At 37.3% G+C, this 14,379-nt stretch overlaps 1 protein-coding gene across 2 annotated transcripts in view; it reads left to right on the top strand.

The window, feature by feature from the left end:
* The window catches only part of CEP290 (centrosomal protein 290kDa), a 124,622-nt gene that overhangs the window by 13,987 nt on the left and 96,256 nt on the right, over positions 1-14,379 (top strand). For both annotated transcript variants that reach the window (XM_015571133.1, XM_015571131.1), the window contains 6 exons: positions 877-930; positions 1,671-1,823; positions 2,218-2,400; positions 4,229-4,318; positions 8,462-8,584; positions 10,076-10,199. In XM_015571133.1, coding sequence (XP_015426619.1) covers positions 877-930; positions 1,671-1,823; positions 2,218-2,400; positions 4,229-4,318; positions 8,462-8,584; positions 10,076-10,199 — 727 coding nt within the window. The remainder of the gene's footprint in view (positions 1-876; positions 931-1,670; positions 1,824-2,217; positions 2,401-4,228; positions 4,319-8,461; positions 8,585-10,075; positions 10,200-14,379) is intronic.

Below are 14,379 nucleotides of genomic sequence, written 5' to 3'. Positions count from 1 at the left end.
AACATAGTTTTTCCTGAAGAGAAATTCTCAGTAAAGAAACTGAGGGCTGTTTTCAGGCTGGGACTGAAGCTCCCAACTGCTCCTTTTTTTCTTTATTTTTATTCTGGGCCAGCTTTAGCTCTGGCTCCAGCTCTGAGGCCTCTGCTGCTGAAACCAGGTATCTGGTTTGTTTGTGTTCTATAATTGAAATTCTGTCTCACCTCCAGCTCTGAGATCCTGGCTGGCTGAAAGCAGGTTTCTGGGGTTTTGTTTAGCTTCTATATTTGTAAGAATGTTTCAAACTGCAAGCTCAGAGGCCCGCAAGGCAGGCGGGAAACGTTGCAGTCCTCCGTCACTTAAGCAAGGAAGCCTCATGTTAGTTTCAAGCTGCCTGGCTGCCGGCCGCCATCTTGGCTGGCAGTTAATTTGCATATCTCACTGATTAGCCAATGGGAAGGGTAGCGGTTGTACGCTAATTACCATGTTTCTCTTTTATTAGATAGGATATTTATAAATAATTTAATGTTCACTGGGAGCAAAGAGTATTCTAGCCCTGACATAGTCCAACTGTGAAATGATAAAGAGCTTGCACTAAACACTATTCATTATTAGGATATATGGGCAGAGGAAGGAATAATGTTTTTTGCTTTCTGTATCCTTGGTTAGAATTTTTTGCCTTTTTATTTTTATAATTTTTGAACTCAAACTGTTTGTTATACTCCCTAATTCTTAGTTTTCAAAAATTTTGTCTTATTATTTATGTATTGGGTTGATATGAAGTCCTTAGTAATTAAATATACTTTCCTTTATTGGAGAGGATTAAAATTTAAATTGATTAGATGAAAATCTAGCATATTAAATTACTGATGAATTTTATTTATTCATTTGCTCTTTTAGTTGGCTCTTCGAAATGAGGAAGCAGAAAATGAAAACAGCAAATTAAGAAGAGAGGTTGGTAAAAAAAAATTTTAGTATCTGTGGTGTTTCAACAAAGATACTTCTTAAAAAATTTTTTAAAAATTTATGCTGTAACCAGAAACTGGAATCATCTAAGTAAATGATGTTTTCAAACTGGCTGATTTTATGACATGACTTTGTGTCAGGGAAATAGAAAATGAATCTAGAGGTGAGGCCATTAAGTACTACAATCATCTCTTATGCCTATTTGGATAAATCTTGCTTCCTGTTGTATAAACTATTCTTCGTTAGTGCCCTAACTGAATATATGACTGTCTTATTTTCTTATATTTATCCAGCATCCTTTTAAGATTTTTGTTGATGAAATCTTGTCAGTTCTAATTATTATTTGGTTTTTCTGAGCCAAATAATGTTTGTACATTGTTTATCTTGATAAGAATTTTTATCTTTTTAACACCATCAAGATGTTGTTTTTGTTGATAATTAATATTCTTGCTTTCTTTGTTTATCCAAAATAATATCTCATCCTTTTAGAATTTCTCTTTATTTTTTTTAATTTCTGATTATTATTTTTAATTATATTGCCTTTCTCATTTCTAATTACTCTTTCCTGTCCTTTTCTGGAGAACAAACGTCTAAAGAAAAAGGTGAGGCTTTAGGGGTGGTGAAATCTGGGGATTTTAAAGATATGTTTTGAGGTCACTTTTTAGAGGATAAAATTTTCTTTTTCTGGATAGTTTCTTAATAGAATTTTGTATTTCGTCTACCTTCAGAATGAACAGCTTCGTCAGGATGTTATTGACTATCAGAAACAAATAGATTCACAAAAAGAAACACTGTTATCAAGAAGAGGAGAAGACAGTGACTATCGATCACAGTTGTCTAAAAAAAACTATGAACTTGTTCAATATCTGGATGAAATTCAGGTAAAATGGATAGAAGTCAGTTTAAGGCAGTGCTTCTTATAAAACTTTAATTTCATTATAGTATAAAACTCTTTAGCCCTACATTTAAATTCTTTAGTATAACTCTATAACTGTATTTGTAAAACATGAAATAAATTGTATCTTGGAAGGTGCAAATCTTGCAAATCATTCTTTTTATATGCCTATCTTGGGCATTGTTTAAGAAGAAGTAAGATCCTTAGGTAAAGTGTTCTTGATATTAATTTGATTTAATTGGTCAACAACAGTTGATACTAAAGATCTATGAAGAATTCTCTTTTCTTCAGCAGGTACTTATGATGCCATTTAATTTTAATTTAGCTTAAATTTTAGTTTCTTAAATTGTTTTTAATCAGAATGTCTTCAACTTTCTTAGACTTTAACAGAAGCTAATGAGAAAATTGAAGTTCAGAATCAAGAAATGAGAAAAAATCTAGAAGAGTCTGTACAGGAAATGGAGAAGATAACTGATGAATATAATAGAATGAAAGCTATTGTGCATCAGACAGATAATATAATGGACCAATTAAAAAAAGAAAATGAGCATTATCGGCTTCAAGTAAGAATTTCTGTTGAACTAACTTATTTTTGCAGACCTTATAATGCCTTGTTACTAATTATTTGAAACTAGATAGTACTTTAACATTTGTAGGATATGAATTTTTGTTTTATGCTGCAGTATGTCATTTTATACTGTAATATGTTGCCTTGCTGATACATCTTCTTTATACAGTGGGGCCTTGACTTACGAGTTTAATTCGTTCCGAGACCGGGCTCGTTAAGGAGCTCGTTAACTCAAATTACTCTGTCAACTCAATGCAAGAAGTCGGCCGAGAGACAGCTGGTATCTCAAAAAACTTGTTAGTTGGGACACTCGTAAGTTAAGGCCCCACTGTATATAAAAGGCTAATATGCAAAGTGTCCCCTTGGGACTGGGAGTTCAATCGCTTGCTATGACATGCACTGACCACCAAGAGGTGGCACGAAACGAAGGGATGCCCTAGTCAGCAGCCGGCAGCTGGGGAAGGGAGGCCCCAGCCGGTAGCTGGAATGAAGGCCCTGGCCAGCATCTGGAAGTGCCTGATCAGCCATGATCACTGGCCAGGCTTAGGGACCCTACCCATACAGAATTTCATGCACAAGGCCTCTAGTTTACCCATATCTAGTTCTCTAATTTTCTTACATGTACCTCATAATTCTTGCCATGTAGGACATATAGGTGATACATAACGAACGTGTAGATCAGGGGTTCTCAACCTGTGAATCGTGACCCCTTTGGCGGTCAAATGACCCTTTCACAGGTGATGCCTAAGACCATCCTGCATATTAGATATTTACATTACGATTCATAACAGTAGCAACATTGTAGTTATGAAGTAGCAATGAAAATAATTTTATGGTTGGGTCACAACATGAGGAACTGTATTTAAAGGACCAGAAGGTTGAGAACCACTGGTGTAGATAGTAGTCCTACAAAGCTAATAATTATGGGAATTTTCTACAAAGACTCTTAGGAGTACTGTGATATAAAAAGTTAAATTTTACATCATAAATATACAATAAAAATCAAAGAAACCAATATGTTGTTCATTCATGGGTTTAAACTTTATTTAAGAAAATATAATGATACTTAAAAATATAATTTTCTAGTAATGAAAAATAATTATACAACTCTAAAGGTGCAGTAACCATTAAATGTCAACTCTATAACGAGATAACTGCTCCAATAATCTATACTAATAAAAGGGTAATATGCTAATTAGACTGGGAGACCTTCTGGATGTCCTTCTGGACAAAGCCATGGTGGCGGGGCCGAGGCTGAGGTGGTTAGGGGTGATCAGGTTGGGACAGGGTGGTATTTGGATGCAATCAGTCGAGCAGGGGAGAGCAGTTGGGGGCATGCAGGCAGGCAGTGGGGGGCAGTTGGGTGCGAGCAGGCCGGCAGGGGGGGTAGTTGGGGGCGATCAGGCTGGCAGGGGGGACATCTGGGGGCGATAAGGCCGGCAGGGGGGAGGGCAGTTAGGGGTGATCAGGCCGGAAGGGGGGACAGTTGGAGGCGATCAGGCCGGCAGGCAGAGTGGTTAGGGGCAATCAGGCAGTCAGGCAGGTGAGCGGTTAGGAGCCAGTGATCCCACATTGTGAGAGGGATGTCTGACTGCTGTGGGGTCCCAGATTGGAGAGTGTGCAGGCTGTGCTGAGGGACTCCCCACCCCGTGCACGAATTTCATGCACTGAGCCACTAATGAATATACATTAATAATGTACAGTGTATATGTGTATGTAAATGCATATTGTGTGTGTAATATATTTATAAGTATTCATGTATAATAAATGTATTTATATTACACTAATTTGCAATAATTCTAGAGATGATTGTTGCCTTCTAGGTGCAGGAGCTTACAGATCTTCTAAAAGCAAAAAATGAAGAAGATGATCCAATCATGGTAGCTGTTAATGCAAAAGTAGAAGAATGGAAGGTGCCTTTTTCAATTGACATAATGGTTTTTTCATTTGCAGTTTAGATTTCAATTTTTAGTCCTGTTTTCTTTAAAGGCCTTATAACAATTAATGACATATTTATTAGGCATTTAAAAAAGTGTATTAAATGTCCTAGCTAGAAAAACTCCTTTGTCCTGTGCAGTCCTCTAGCTTATTTGTTGTTGAGTGAGCTCTTCCACATTCAGTGAGTTCAACTTGTAACGAAGATTTTTGATAGAAATCTAAGTCCAAAATATAATGTATTTGTCATCTAAAATAGACAATTCTAAATAGACTAAATTACTTTAACATAAATCATAATTACCTTAAATACGTTAGATATGTAGTTCCAGGTTACATTTTAGTGTAGTCAATTTTTCTGCCGCTCCTTCCACATCAGAGTAATCAAGCTTTTGGCATTCAGTGGGAATGGGAGTAAGGAAAGGGATCTTTCAGAATCATCTGTGATGTCTTTTCAAAAATGTCTTCCTCCTCACTGCTCTCCAACCACAGCATATCCCCAGCCTTACCATATCAGAAGTAGGATCCTAACAGTTACATATTTTCAAAAAGTCTGAAATGATTCTGAATAAATTATATTTATATTTATAAAAGCCTAAGCAACCCTTACAACCGAATGACTGGAACGACCGGCCAACCAATTGCTATGACCTTCACTGACCACCAGGGGGCAGATGCTCAACACAGGAGCTACCCCCTGTTGATCTGTGCACTCCCACAGCCAATCTCTTGCAGCCCCTCCCCCTGGCCAGCCCCCTGATGGCCCCAATCTACCTCCTGCAGTCCTTCAGGCCGACCAACCTCCTGGGGTCCCTTCCCCCAGCCAGCTGGCCCCCCGCAATAGGCCTCAGTTGTGGGCCCACCCGTGCATGAATTTGTGCACCGGGCTTCTAGACTATATATATAAAAGCCTAAGCGACTAACCATTCAACCAGTAGCTATGACGCACACTGACCACCAGGTGGCAGACACTCAATGCACAGGCATGGAAACATGGAACAGACTGGTGAATCTCAGAGCGGTGGGAGAAGGGGGAGGGGAGGGAAGAGATTAACCAAAGATCTTATATGCATACTAGAGGCCTGGTGCATCGATTCATGCACACGTGGGGTCCCTCGGCCTGGCCTGCAGGGATTGGGCCAAACCTGTGCACTGGGCCCCCAACACTCCCCGAGGGGTCCCGGATTGTGAGAGAGCTCAGGCCAGGCCTAGGGGCCCACCAGTGCACAAATCTGTGTACTGGGCCTCTAGTTTTAATTATAAAAGCCATCACTTTAGTCAATGTTTCTAACAGCGTTCACATAAATCTTACTGGTTATTTGGAATTGGTTATCACTTGGGAAGCTCAGATAATCTATATTTTAAACAAAGGCAAATGAGTCCTATAGAACCAATTAGAGGACAATGAACCTGTAAAAGACCAGGGAATAAATATTTTAGACCATTTGGTCTTTGGTATCATTACTCAACTCTGCTATTATAGCGTCAAAGCAATTGTAGACAATACATAAATGAATGAGCAAAGTACTAATACATCTTTACAAAAATAGGTAGCAAGCCAGATTTGACTTGTGAGGCATAATTTCCCAATCCCTAGGGAAAAAAAGTTGTTTTTACCATATTTAATTTTGGGAGGAGAGATGGTATCATATGTATTCTTTTGTACTTTGTTTTTCCTTAGTATCTTTTTTTTTGTTCAAATATTTCTTTTTTAAAATCTTTAATGTTAAAAGTATTACATACATCCGCTTTCCCCATTGACTCTTTCTAGCCCATCCTCTAAGTTTTTGCTTAGTATTTTTAAAAATTTTTATAAATAGATTTTTTTAATGTTTTTTTAATTGATTTCAGAAAGAGAAAGGGAGAGGGAGAGAGAAAGAAAAACATTAATGATGAGAGAGAATCATTGATTGGCTGCACCCCCCCAGCAAGGATCAAGCCCACAACCCAGGCATGTGCCCTGACTGGGAATTGAACTGTGACCTCCTGGTTCATGGGTCTATACTCAACCACTGGGCAACACAGGCCAGGCTGCTTTTTAAGAAACATTATATCAGTGCATATAATATTGCATTGTTCTTTTTAATGGCTGTGTAATTGTTCTTAGTGTAATATTTAGCAGGTTTCCAATTTTTCCTGTTGGAAACTATTTTAATGAAATATCTTTGTATATTCATTATTTTGAAAATCTATATCTGTAGAATAAATTGATACAAGTATAATTGTGATACACTTTGCAACTATATTCTTTCAGTTTGTCATTTGTGTTTTGGCTTATGGTATTTTTTTTTTTTTTGAATCCCTGGGTGGGCTTATGGTATTTTTTTGCTATGAAATATTTTTTATGCACTATATAGTTGTATATTTTATGGCTTTCGGCCATTATATCATAATTAGAAAGGATTCTGAATATAAAATTATTTCCTCATATTCTAGTATCTTTTACTTCCATTTTTTACATTTAGATCTTTGAAGTATATGTAATTCATTTTGGTATAAAAAATGAGATATGTATGCACTTAGAGCTAGTGTTGTCCAAACATAATTTATTGAATATTTTATCATTCTCTTACTAAAATATGGTTCCATTTTTATTACAACAAACTCCTGTTCAATTTGAATTTATTTTAGTACTTCCTTTTTTTATATCGATTGATCTATTTTTAACCATGTACACTTGTTTTAATTATTGTTATGTGTAAATATTTGGAAAAAGCTGTTCTCATTTTTCTATTTTTAGACTCTTCCCTATAAATGTGTTTTTTAATACAAATTTTATATATATGTGTGTATATATATATGTTTTTTTTGGTTAATCCTCACCCAAGAATATTTTTCCATTGATTTTTAGAGATAGTAGAAAGGAGGGGGAGAGATACAGAGAGAGAGACATTGATGTGAGAGAGACACATTGATTAGTTGCTTCCTGCACATGGATCGAGCCTGCAACCGGGGTACGTGCCCTTGACCAGAATCAAATTCAGACCCTTCAGTCTATGGGCCGATGCTCTATTCACTGAGCCAAACTGGCTAGGCTAGAAATAGTTTTAAAAAATATTTGTTATTTTATTGTGTATGTATTCAATTTATAAATGAATTTATAGATTGCTGTTGATATTTGGTCCTACTGGCAAGCAAAGAACATAAGATTCCTTTCTTTTTTTTAAATTGAGGTGTAATTGACATAACATAACATTATTTCAAGTGCACAGTGTAATGATTTCATATTTGTATATATAGGAAAATGATCATCACTGTAATAAATTCAGTTAACATCCATCACTATACATAGTTACAGTTTTTTTGTGTGATGAAAACTTTCAAGATCCACTCTCCTAGCTATTTTCAAATACACAATACAATATTAAAAAACAAAGGTTAGCTGCTGTGAAGTAGGTGGCAATGCCTTAATCCTATGCATGTTGTCATGCCCTAGCATCTTTTCCATCCTTGTCATGGGGAGGGCTAACCTCTCCTTTCGTACAACACTATAAGATACCTTTCATTCATTCAAGGTATTTGATGCTTCTCAGTGCTACTTTAATGTTTCCTTCATAAAGATTAGTTATACTGCTTGGCTGGTGTGGCTCAGTGGTTGAGTGTCGACCTATGAACCAGGAGGTCACTATCGATTCCCTGTCAGGGCCCATGCCCGGGTTACAGGCTCAATCCCCAGTGTGGGGCATGCAGAAGGCAGCCAATTAGTGATTCTCTCTCATCATTAATGCTTCTATCTCCCTCTCCCTCTCCCTTCCTCTCTGAAATCAATAAAATCTATATGTAAAAAAAAAGATTAGTTGTACAAAACTTTTTGTAATACATGGAAGTATTTGTAACTTCTTGTTTTAGGAATGGGTTTTGAAAGTTTGAGATTACAATTCCTAGAATAGCAAAAACCACAGTATATATTTTTGAATCATTCCCTATTTGAAATTCAAGTTGTACCCACAAAAGGAACAATGATTACTCAATAGTTGTTGATACTTTTTCACTTCAAAGAATTGTATTTCCTGTGTTTTTTTTAAATCTCCCGATGGTATATATTAGAGTATTTATCATAATTGAGGAATGGTTTGTTGATTTTTCTCTTATGTAACAGGTCCTTTTTCATTTATTTCCAGTTAATTTTGTCTTCTAAAGATGATGAAATTATTGAATATCAGCAGATGTTACATAGCCTAAGGGAGAAACTGAAAAATGCCCAGCTTGATGCTGAGAAAAGTAACGTTATGGCTCTACAACAGGTAAAATTTGGTTTTTCAATCTGTTTTATTAAAGTTGGCTATGAAACCTTGCACTGTCTTATTATATCACCAGTGCCAATTATAGTGGCTTGCACTATTGGATATATAATAAAGTCTCTTGAAGTTTCTTATACCATCCAGTCCCACAAAAAAATTAGAATTAAGTTTTGAGTTGGGAATATAATTATTTTGTGTATTTTTCTGCATTGATATAGATAATATATTCATTGTTTTGATTTTGGAATTATTTCATATGAAACTATTAAGAACTTTTAGAAGTTTACAACATCTTAATACTCTGTTATTCAAGTTTATTATATTGTATTTTAGTGCTGAAATATCCTGTACAATGTGAAATAGGCTAAAAGTGTGGTTATAAGACTGTACTACATAAGGATTTCTAGTTTTAGTACAAATATATTCATAGAGAAAGAATTCACACTTTCATTTTCAGTGCTCTATAGTCATAATTCAAAAGAGAAGGAAATTTTGGAAGTATTTGGTGAATAACAATTTCAGGGGACAATGATTTGTAGAGTACTGCAGGGTTAAAAGCTAAGTTAAGTAAGTGAGGATGCATAGGGCTAAACACAAACATACAAAATGGTAAAAAAGATGGAATTGGGTGGATGATTTCTGTAGCCGGGTTCTTCAGCCAGGTTCTGTCTAGGTTCTCCAACCAAGTTCTGTAGCCAGGTTCTGTCCAGGATCTTTTGCCATGTTCTCTCCAGCGAAGTTCTTCTGTCTCTAGGTTGATTAATTACCCACCTGACACTTAGTTAAGAGGTTTTATACCCTCCCTAACTTCAGGGGAAAATCCCTACCTGGGGAAACAACCTTTCTTGGAGAGGTGACCATGGTTAAAACACATAGTGCCAAGAAGGTGAGCAAACATATTAAGAACAGTATGCCATATATGCCAGGTCCCTTGAAACAGCAAGGATGGACCGGCTCCCGGCAGATGATGGGAAAAAGTAACATAAAAGGAACCCAAAGAAGCTACAAATATTAGAGTTCTAGAATTCCTGTTTGCTGGAGTGTTAGCCATTAAATCGTCTTTAAGTTATTAGAATGACAGCATTGTACTTAATGTTGTACAGTGCAATTGAGATATATAAGATAGTAAAAAGGCATGTTTTGACCCATAAAAAATATAGTCTAGTCTTAATAAAAAAAACAAGACCTACCTTTTTATTTTAAGAATTTCTTTTTAAAAATATGTTTTTTTGACTTTTAGAGAAAGAGGAAGGGTGAGGGAGAGAAATAGAAACATGGTTAAGCTGCCTATTGCACACATGCCCCTACTGGGGATCGAGCCCTCAACCCGAGCATGTGCTGTGACCTGGAATCAATCTGGTGACTTCTTGGTTCATGGGTCAATACTCAACCACTGAACCCACTGGCTGGCAAGACCTACCTTTTTTCTTACTTTAAAAAGGTATGTTAATATTGATGAAAATATAATGTGTAATATTAAAAAATATTTTATAGGGTATACAAGAACGAGACAGTCATATTAAGATGCTCACTGAGCAAGTAGAACAATATACAAAGGAAATGGAAAAAAATACATTTATTATTGAAGATTTGAAAAATGAGCTCCAAAGAAACAAAGGTAATATTTTATAAGTATATCATTATTTTATATATCACCACATTTTTAAATATTTTTGAAAAATAAAATCATGTCATGTCAATAGATATAATATTGCTTTTTCTCTATATGAATTTTATTATATTTTCAAAAATTGTATGGGATATCATTAAGTACTTTACATATCCTCCTAGTGTTTAAATTCGTAAATCATGCAGATGTTTTCTATAATTTTTCTCTAATGAAAATCACGTTAACCTTTGTTACTAGGTTGGCTGAATGAAAGAAATGAAAATGGTGATATAAGTGATTTTTTTAATTTAAAACCCCTTTTAATAATTAATATAAAATGGAAGACAATAAAGTTTTGATCAATGTAGCAGCATTGCACCTAGTTTTCAGGGTAATTCGACTTGTCAACATTTGAATTAATCTTACCCAACTTAATGTCTTATCATATTCTTCCTATCCTGGGTCATACTATCTTGTTTAACACATTAAGTCCTCTGAACATAAGCCTGTAAAACATCAGTGGTCTTCTACTCCCACAGTACTGCATACCATAGATATATCAGAGCACAGTAATGCAAAAAACTATTCACAGTAAGTTATGATATATTTATTATAATCCTGAAGATAAAAGAAATAGGCACAAAGGAGAGCTAATGGGTGTGCCTATGTGTGTGTATGTAACTGTCAGTGATAGAATGGTGATTGTGGGTGGTGTGATATATGAACAAAAACTTAAAGGGAATGAGGAAGTGAGCTATGTAAATGTCCCCTAAGTAGTGGATATAAGTGCAAAGGCGCTGAAGCAGGAGTGTACTGGGTATGTTTGAGGAACAACAAGCTTTTGTGACTGGAGCAGAGTGCCAAGCGGGCAGTAGTGGGGAAGAGATCAGAAATGTAGCCAGGGGTCATATCAGATGGAGCCTTAAAGTTCATTGTAAAGACTTTGGCTTTTAAGTGAGAAGGGACACTGAAGAAAGTTTCTGAAGACAGAAGTGATATGATTTGACTTAGGCTGTATCTGCCATAGAGTATAGGAGGGGTAAGGACAGAATCAGGGAGACCTATTATAAAACTATTGCAATAATCCTATATAATAAAATGCTAATATGCAAATTGTCCCCTCGCCTGGGAGTTCCACCAGGTGGTGGGGTGGTCCAAAATAACTCCAACCTGAACAAATAAAATAACCAAAAAAACAACAACATGGAAATGGCTATTGTGAAAACTTATTACAAGACTAAGGTCCCATGGTGGAAGAGACACAATAATGAAAAGAATGGTCTTCAGAATACATAATATATACCTCAGACAAAAAACTACAGCCTATAGGAACTCAGAGACAAAAAGACTCAACAAATTACAAATTACAGATTCAAATTTTGGATTTTTTCCCATGAAAGAGGAAGAAAGCAAGCCTTTCCCATTTGGAGTTTGTATCTGCTTCCAATAAACTGCGTTTTTTATTAAAGAAGCGTTTTTGTACCCAAATTTATTCAAACTTTGTAGGGCAGAAACTGACAGAAGAAGTCTGCACCCTGAACCCCACGTTGCAGTGAGAACTTGCTGAATTTCTCTGATTGCTTCTGTTTTCTCAGTAAACAGGAAGCAAGGTTTTCAGCTGAAAGTGGGGATAGGGGAATATGTATTAGAAGTTTGAGGAGAGAATAGAAAAGAGGAAATATGAAATGGTCATGTGGAAGAATGAACAGACTAGGAAAATGTAGTGTGATTGTTGAGCAACATCAAGACCCACTTGATATATATATATTTCTATATGTGTGTGTATTATGTATGTATTAGAATTATACTTTGACAGTAGTTTAAAGTGCTTTAAAAGGATGACTGATATTATGGGTGTTACATATTCCAGCCAACAGGAGAAAGTGGCAATTAATCTCTGCTGTTGAATAAGGAAGAGGTCTTATCTAATGACAGCTCAGCCAGTCACAGCATTCGACCTCTAAAGCCCACAGATGTGTGTATTGGAGTATACTCTATGTCTTGATCAACTTGTAAATATGACAGCTAATGGTCTTTCCCCTTTCATTGGTTAGGATTAGGTTTAGCTGTCAGAAACAGATCAGAAAAATAGTAACAAAATCAAGATAGAAATGTATTCCGCACTTGTGCATTGGAATTAGGAAATGCCTAAATCAAGACCATTGCACAGGGGTGTTGCCCTCACCTCCCTTATTTGAAATGGAGCTTTAGTGTCACATCCACGTTTCAGACAGCAAGATGAAGGAAGAAGGGGAAAGAGGCAAAGAGCACATACTGAAGTATAGGCAGGTAAATGTTATGGAGGGCCATGTGGAAGAAAGGGAGAATGGATATTGGGGACCACTCAGCCTCTGTCACATTCTCCATCTAAGGCTAGGCTATTCACTCCAGAGAACAGGGCTCCTTTCTTTCTTTTTTAAAAAAATATATTTTATTGATTTTTTACAGAGAGGAAGGGAGAGAGAGAGAGAGTTAGAAACATCGATGAGAGAGAAACATTGATCAGCTGCCTCCTGCACACACACTACTGGGAATGTGCCCGCAACCAAGGTACATGCCCTTGACCAGAATCGAACCTGGGACCCTTCAATCCGCAGGCCGACGCTCTATCCACTGAACCAAACCGGTTAGGGCAGGGCTCATTTCTTATACAAAAGTGATCTCCCACACTAGTCCAATACCAATACGAAAGTATATACCCAATAAATCAGTAGATGTTTATTATGGATGAGTATAAGACTTATTTGTGTCAATAAATTTTACAATGATAGGAATACTATATTTTGGTCTAGTTTGTTAAGTTAATAAAGTAGTGATTTTTCTTAGCTGTTAGTTAGGTTTAAGTTTAGCTGCAGGTGACAGAAAAATCAAATGTAACAATGGTTTAAGCAGGATAGAAATCTCTGTTTTCATGATATAAACAAAATTGAGGCAACTAGTTGAGGGTAAGTGTGATAACTGCACAAATCAGATATCAGATAGTCTGTATACTCTGCCTATCTTGACATCTGGTTTCCATCTCCTGTCGTAAGAAGACCGTATGAGTTCCAGCCTCAATGCATATATTCCAGCTGCCAGGAGGGAGGAAAGAGAAAAGAAAGATTCACTTCTTTCCTTTAAAAGCATTTCTCGACCAGCATCCGGGAACAGAATGAATGGAGACCAGAAATTGGATGTTTATGACCAGAAAAAGCAGAATTTCATCCAGCACTTATCCCAGATTGTCAGGGTATTAACTGAGGGTGACATGGGGCACCCAGATACAAGAGATGCTATTGCCTGGCTCAAGGAGGGCCTGGAGTACAGTGTTACTGAGGGTAAGTACCAGTGGGATGTGACGGTACTCATAACACTCCAGGACCTGGTGGAACCCAGAAAGCAGGATGCTCATAGTCTCCAGGAGGCATAATTGTGGGCTGGTGTGTGGAACTGCTCCAGGCTTTTTTTCTGGTGTCAGATAACATTATGGATTCATCCCTCACCTGACAGGGGCTAGATCTGCTGGTATCAGAAGCCAGGCATAGGTTTGGATGTCATCCGTCATGCTATGCTTACGGAAGCATGTATCTACCAACTGCTGAAGTTCTGCTGGGAGCAGCCTATTACTCGAACCTAATCAAGCTCTTTCTGCAGAGTTCCTATCAGGCTGAGATTGGACAGAGCCTGGACGTGATCACAGCACTGCAGGGCAACATGGGTATTGGCATATTCACTGAAAAGAGGCACAAATCTGTTGTTAAGTATAAGTTAGCTTTCTACTCTGCCTTCTTGTAGTGGCTGCCATGTATATGGTGGGCATTGAGAAGAGAAGGAACATGTCAATGCCAAGAAGTTCCTGCTGGAGATGGGAGAGCTCCTTCACATTCAGGATGACGACCTTGACCTCTTTGGGGACTCTAGTGTGACACACAAGATTGGCATTGACATCCAGGACAACAAATGCAGCTGGCTGCGGTTCAGTGTCTGCGACGGCCTCTTTGGAACAGCGCCAGATCCTGCAGCGGAATTATGGGCAGAAAGAGGCTGAGAAGGTGGCCCAGATGAAGGCACTCTGTGAGGAGCTGCAATCTGCAGGCTCTGTTCATGCAGTTACAGCCACTTTGTGGATCTCATCAAGCAGTGCTCTGCACCCCTGCCCCCAGCCATCTTCCTGAGGCTAACACACAAGATCTATAAGAGGAAAGAATGA

Source organism: Myotis davidii, unplaced genomic scaffold, assembly GCF_000327345.1.
Source record: "Myotis davidii unplaced genomic scaffold, ASM32734v1 scaffold108, whole genome shotgun sequence".
NCBI lineage: Eukaryota > Metazoa > Chordata > Mammalia > Chiroptera > Vespertilionidae > Myotis > Myotis davidii.
This window is presented reverse-complemented; position numbering and strand designations above follow the sequence as displayed.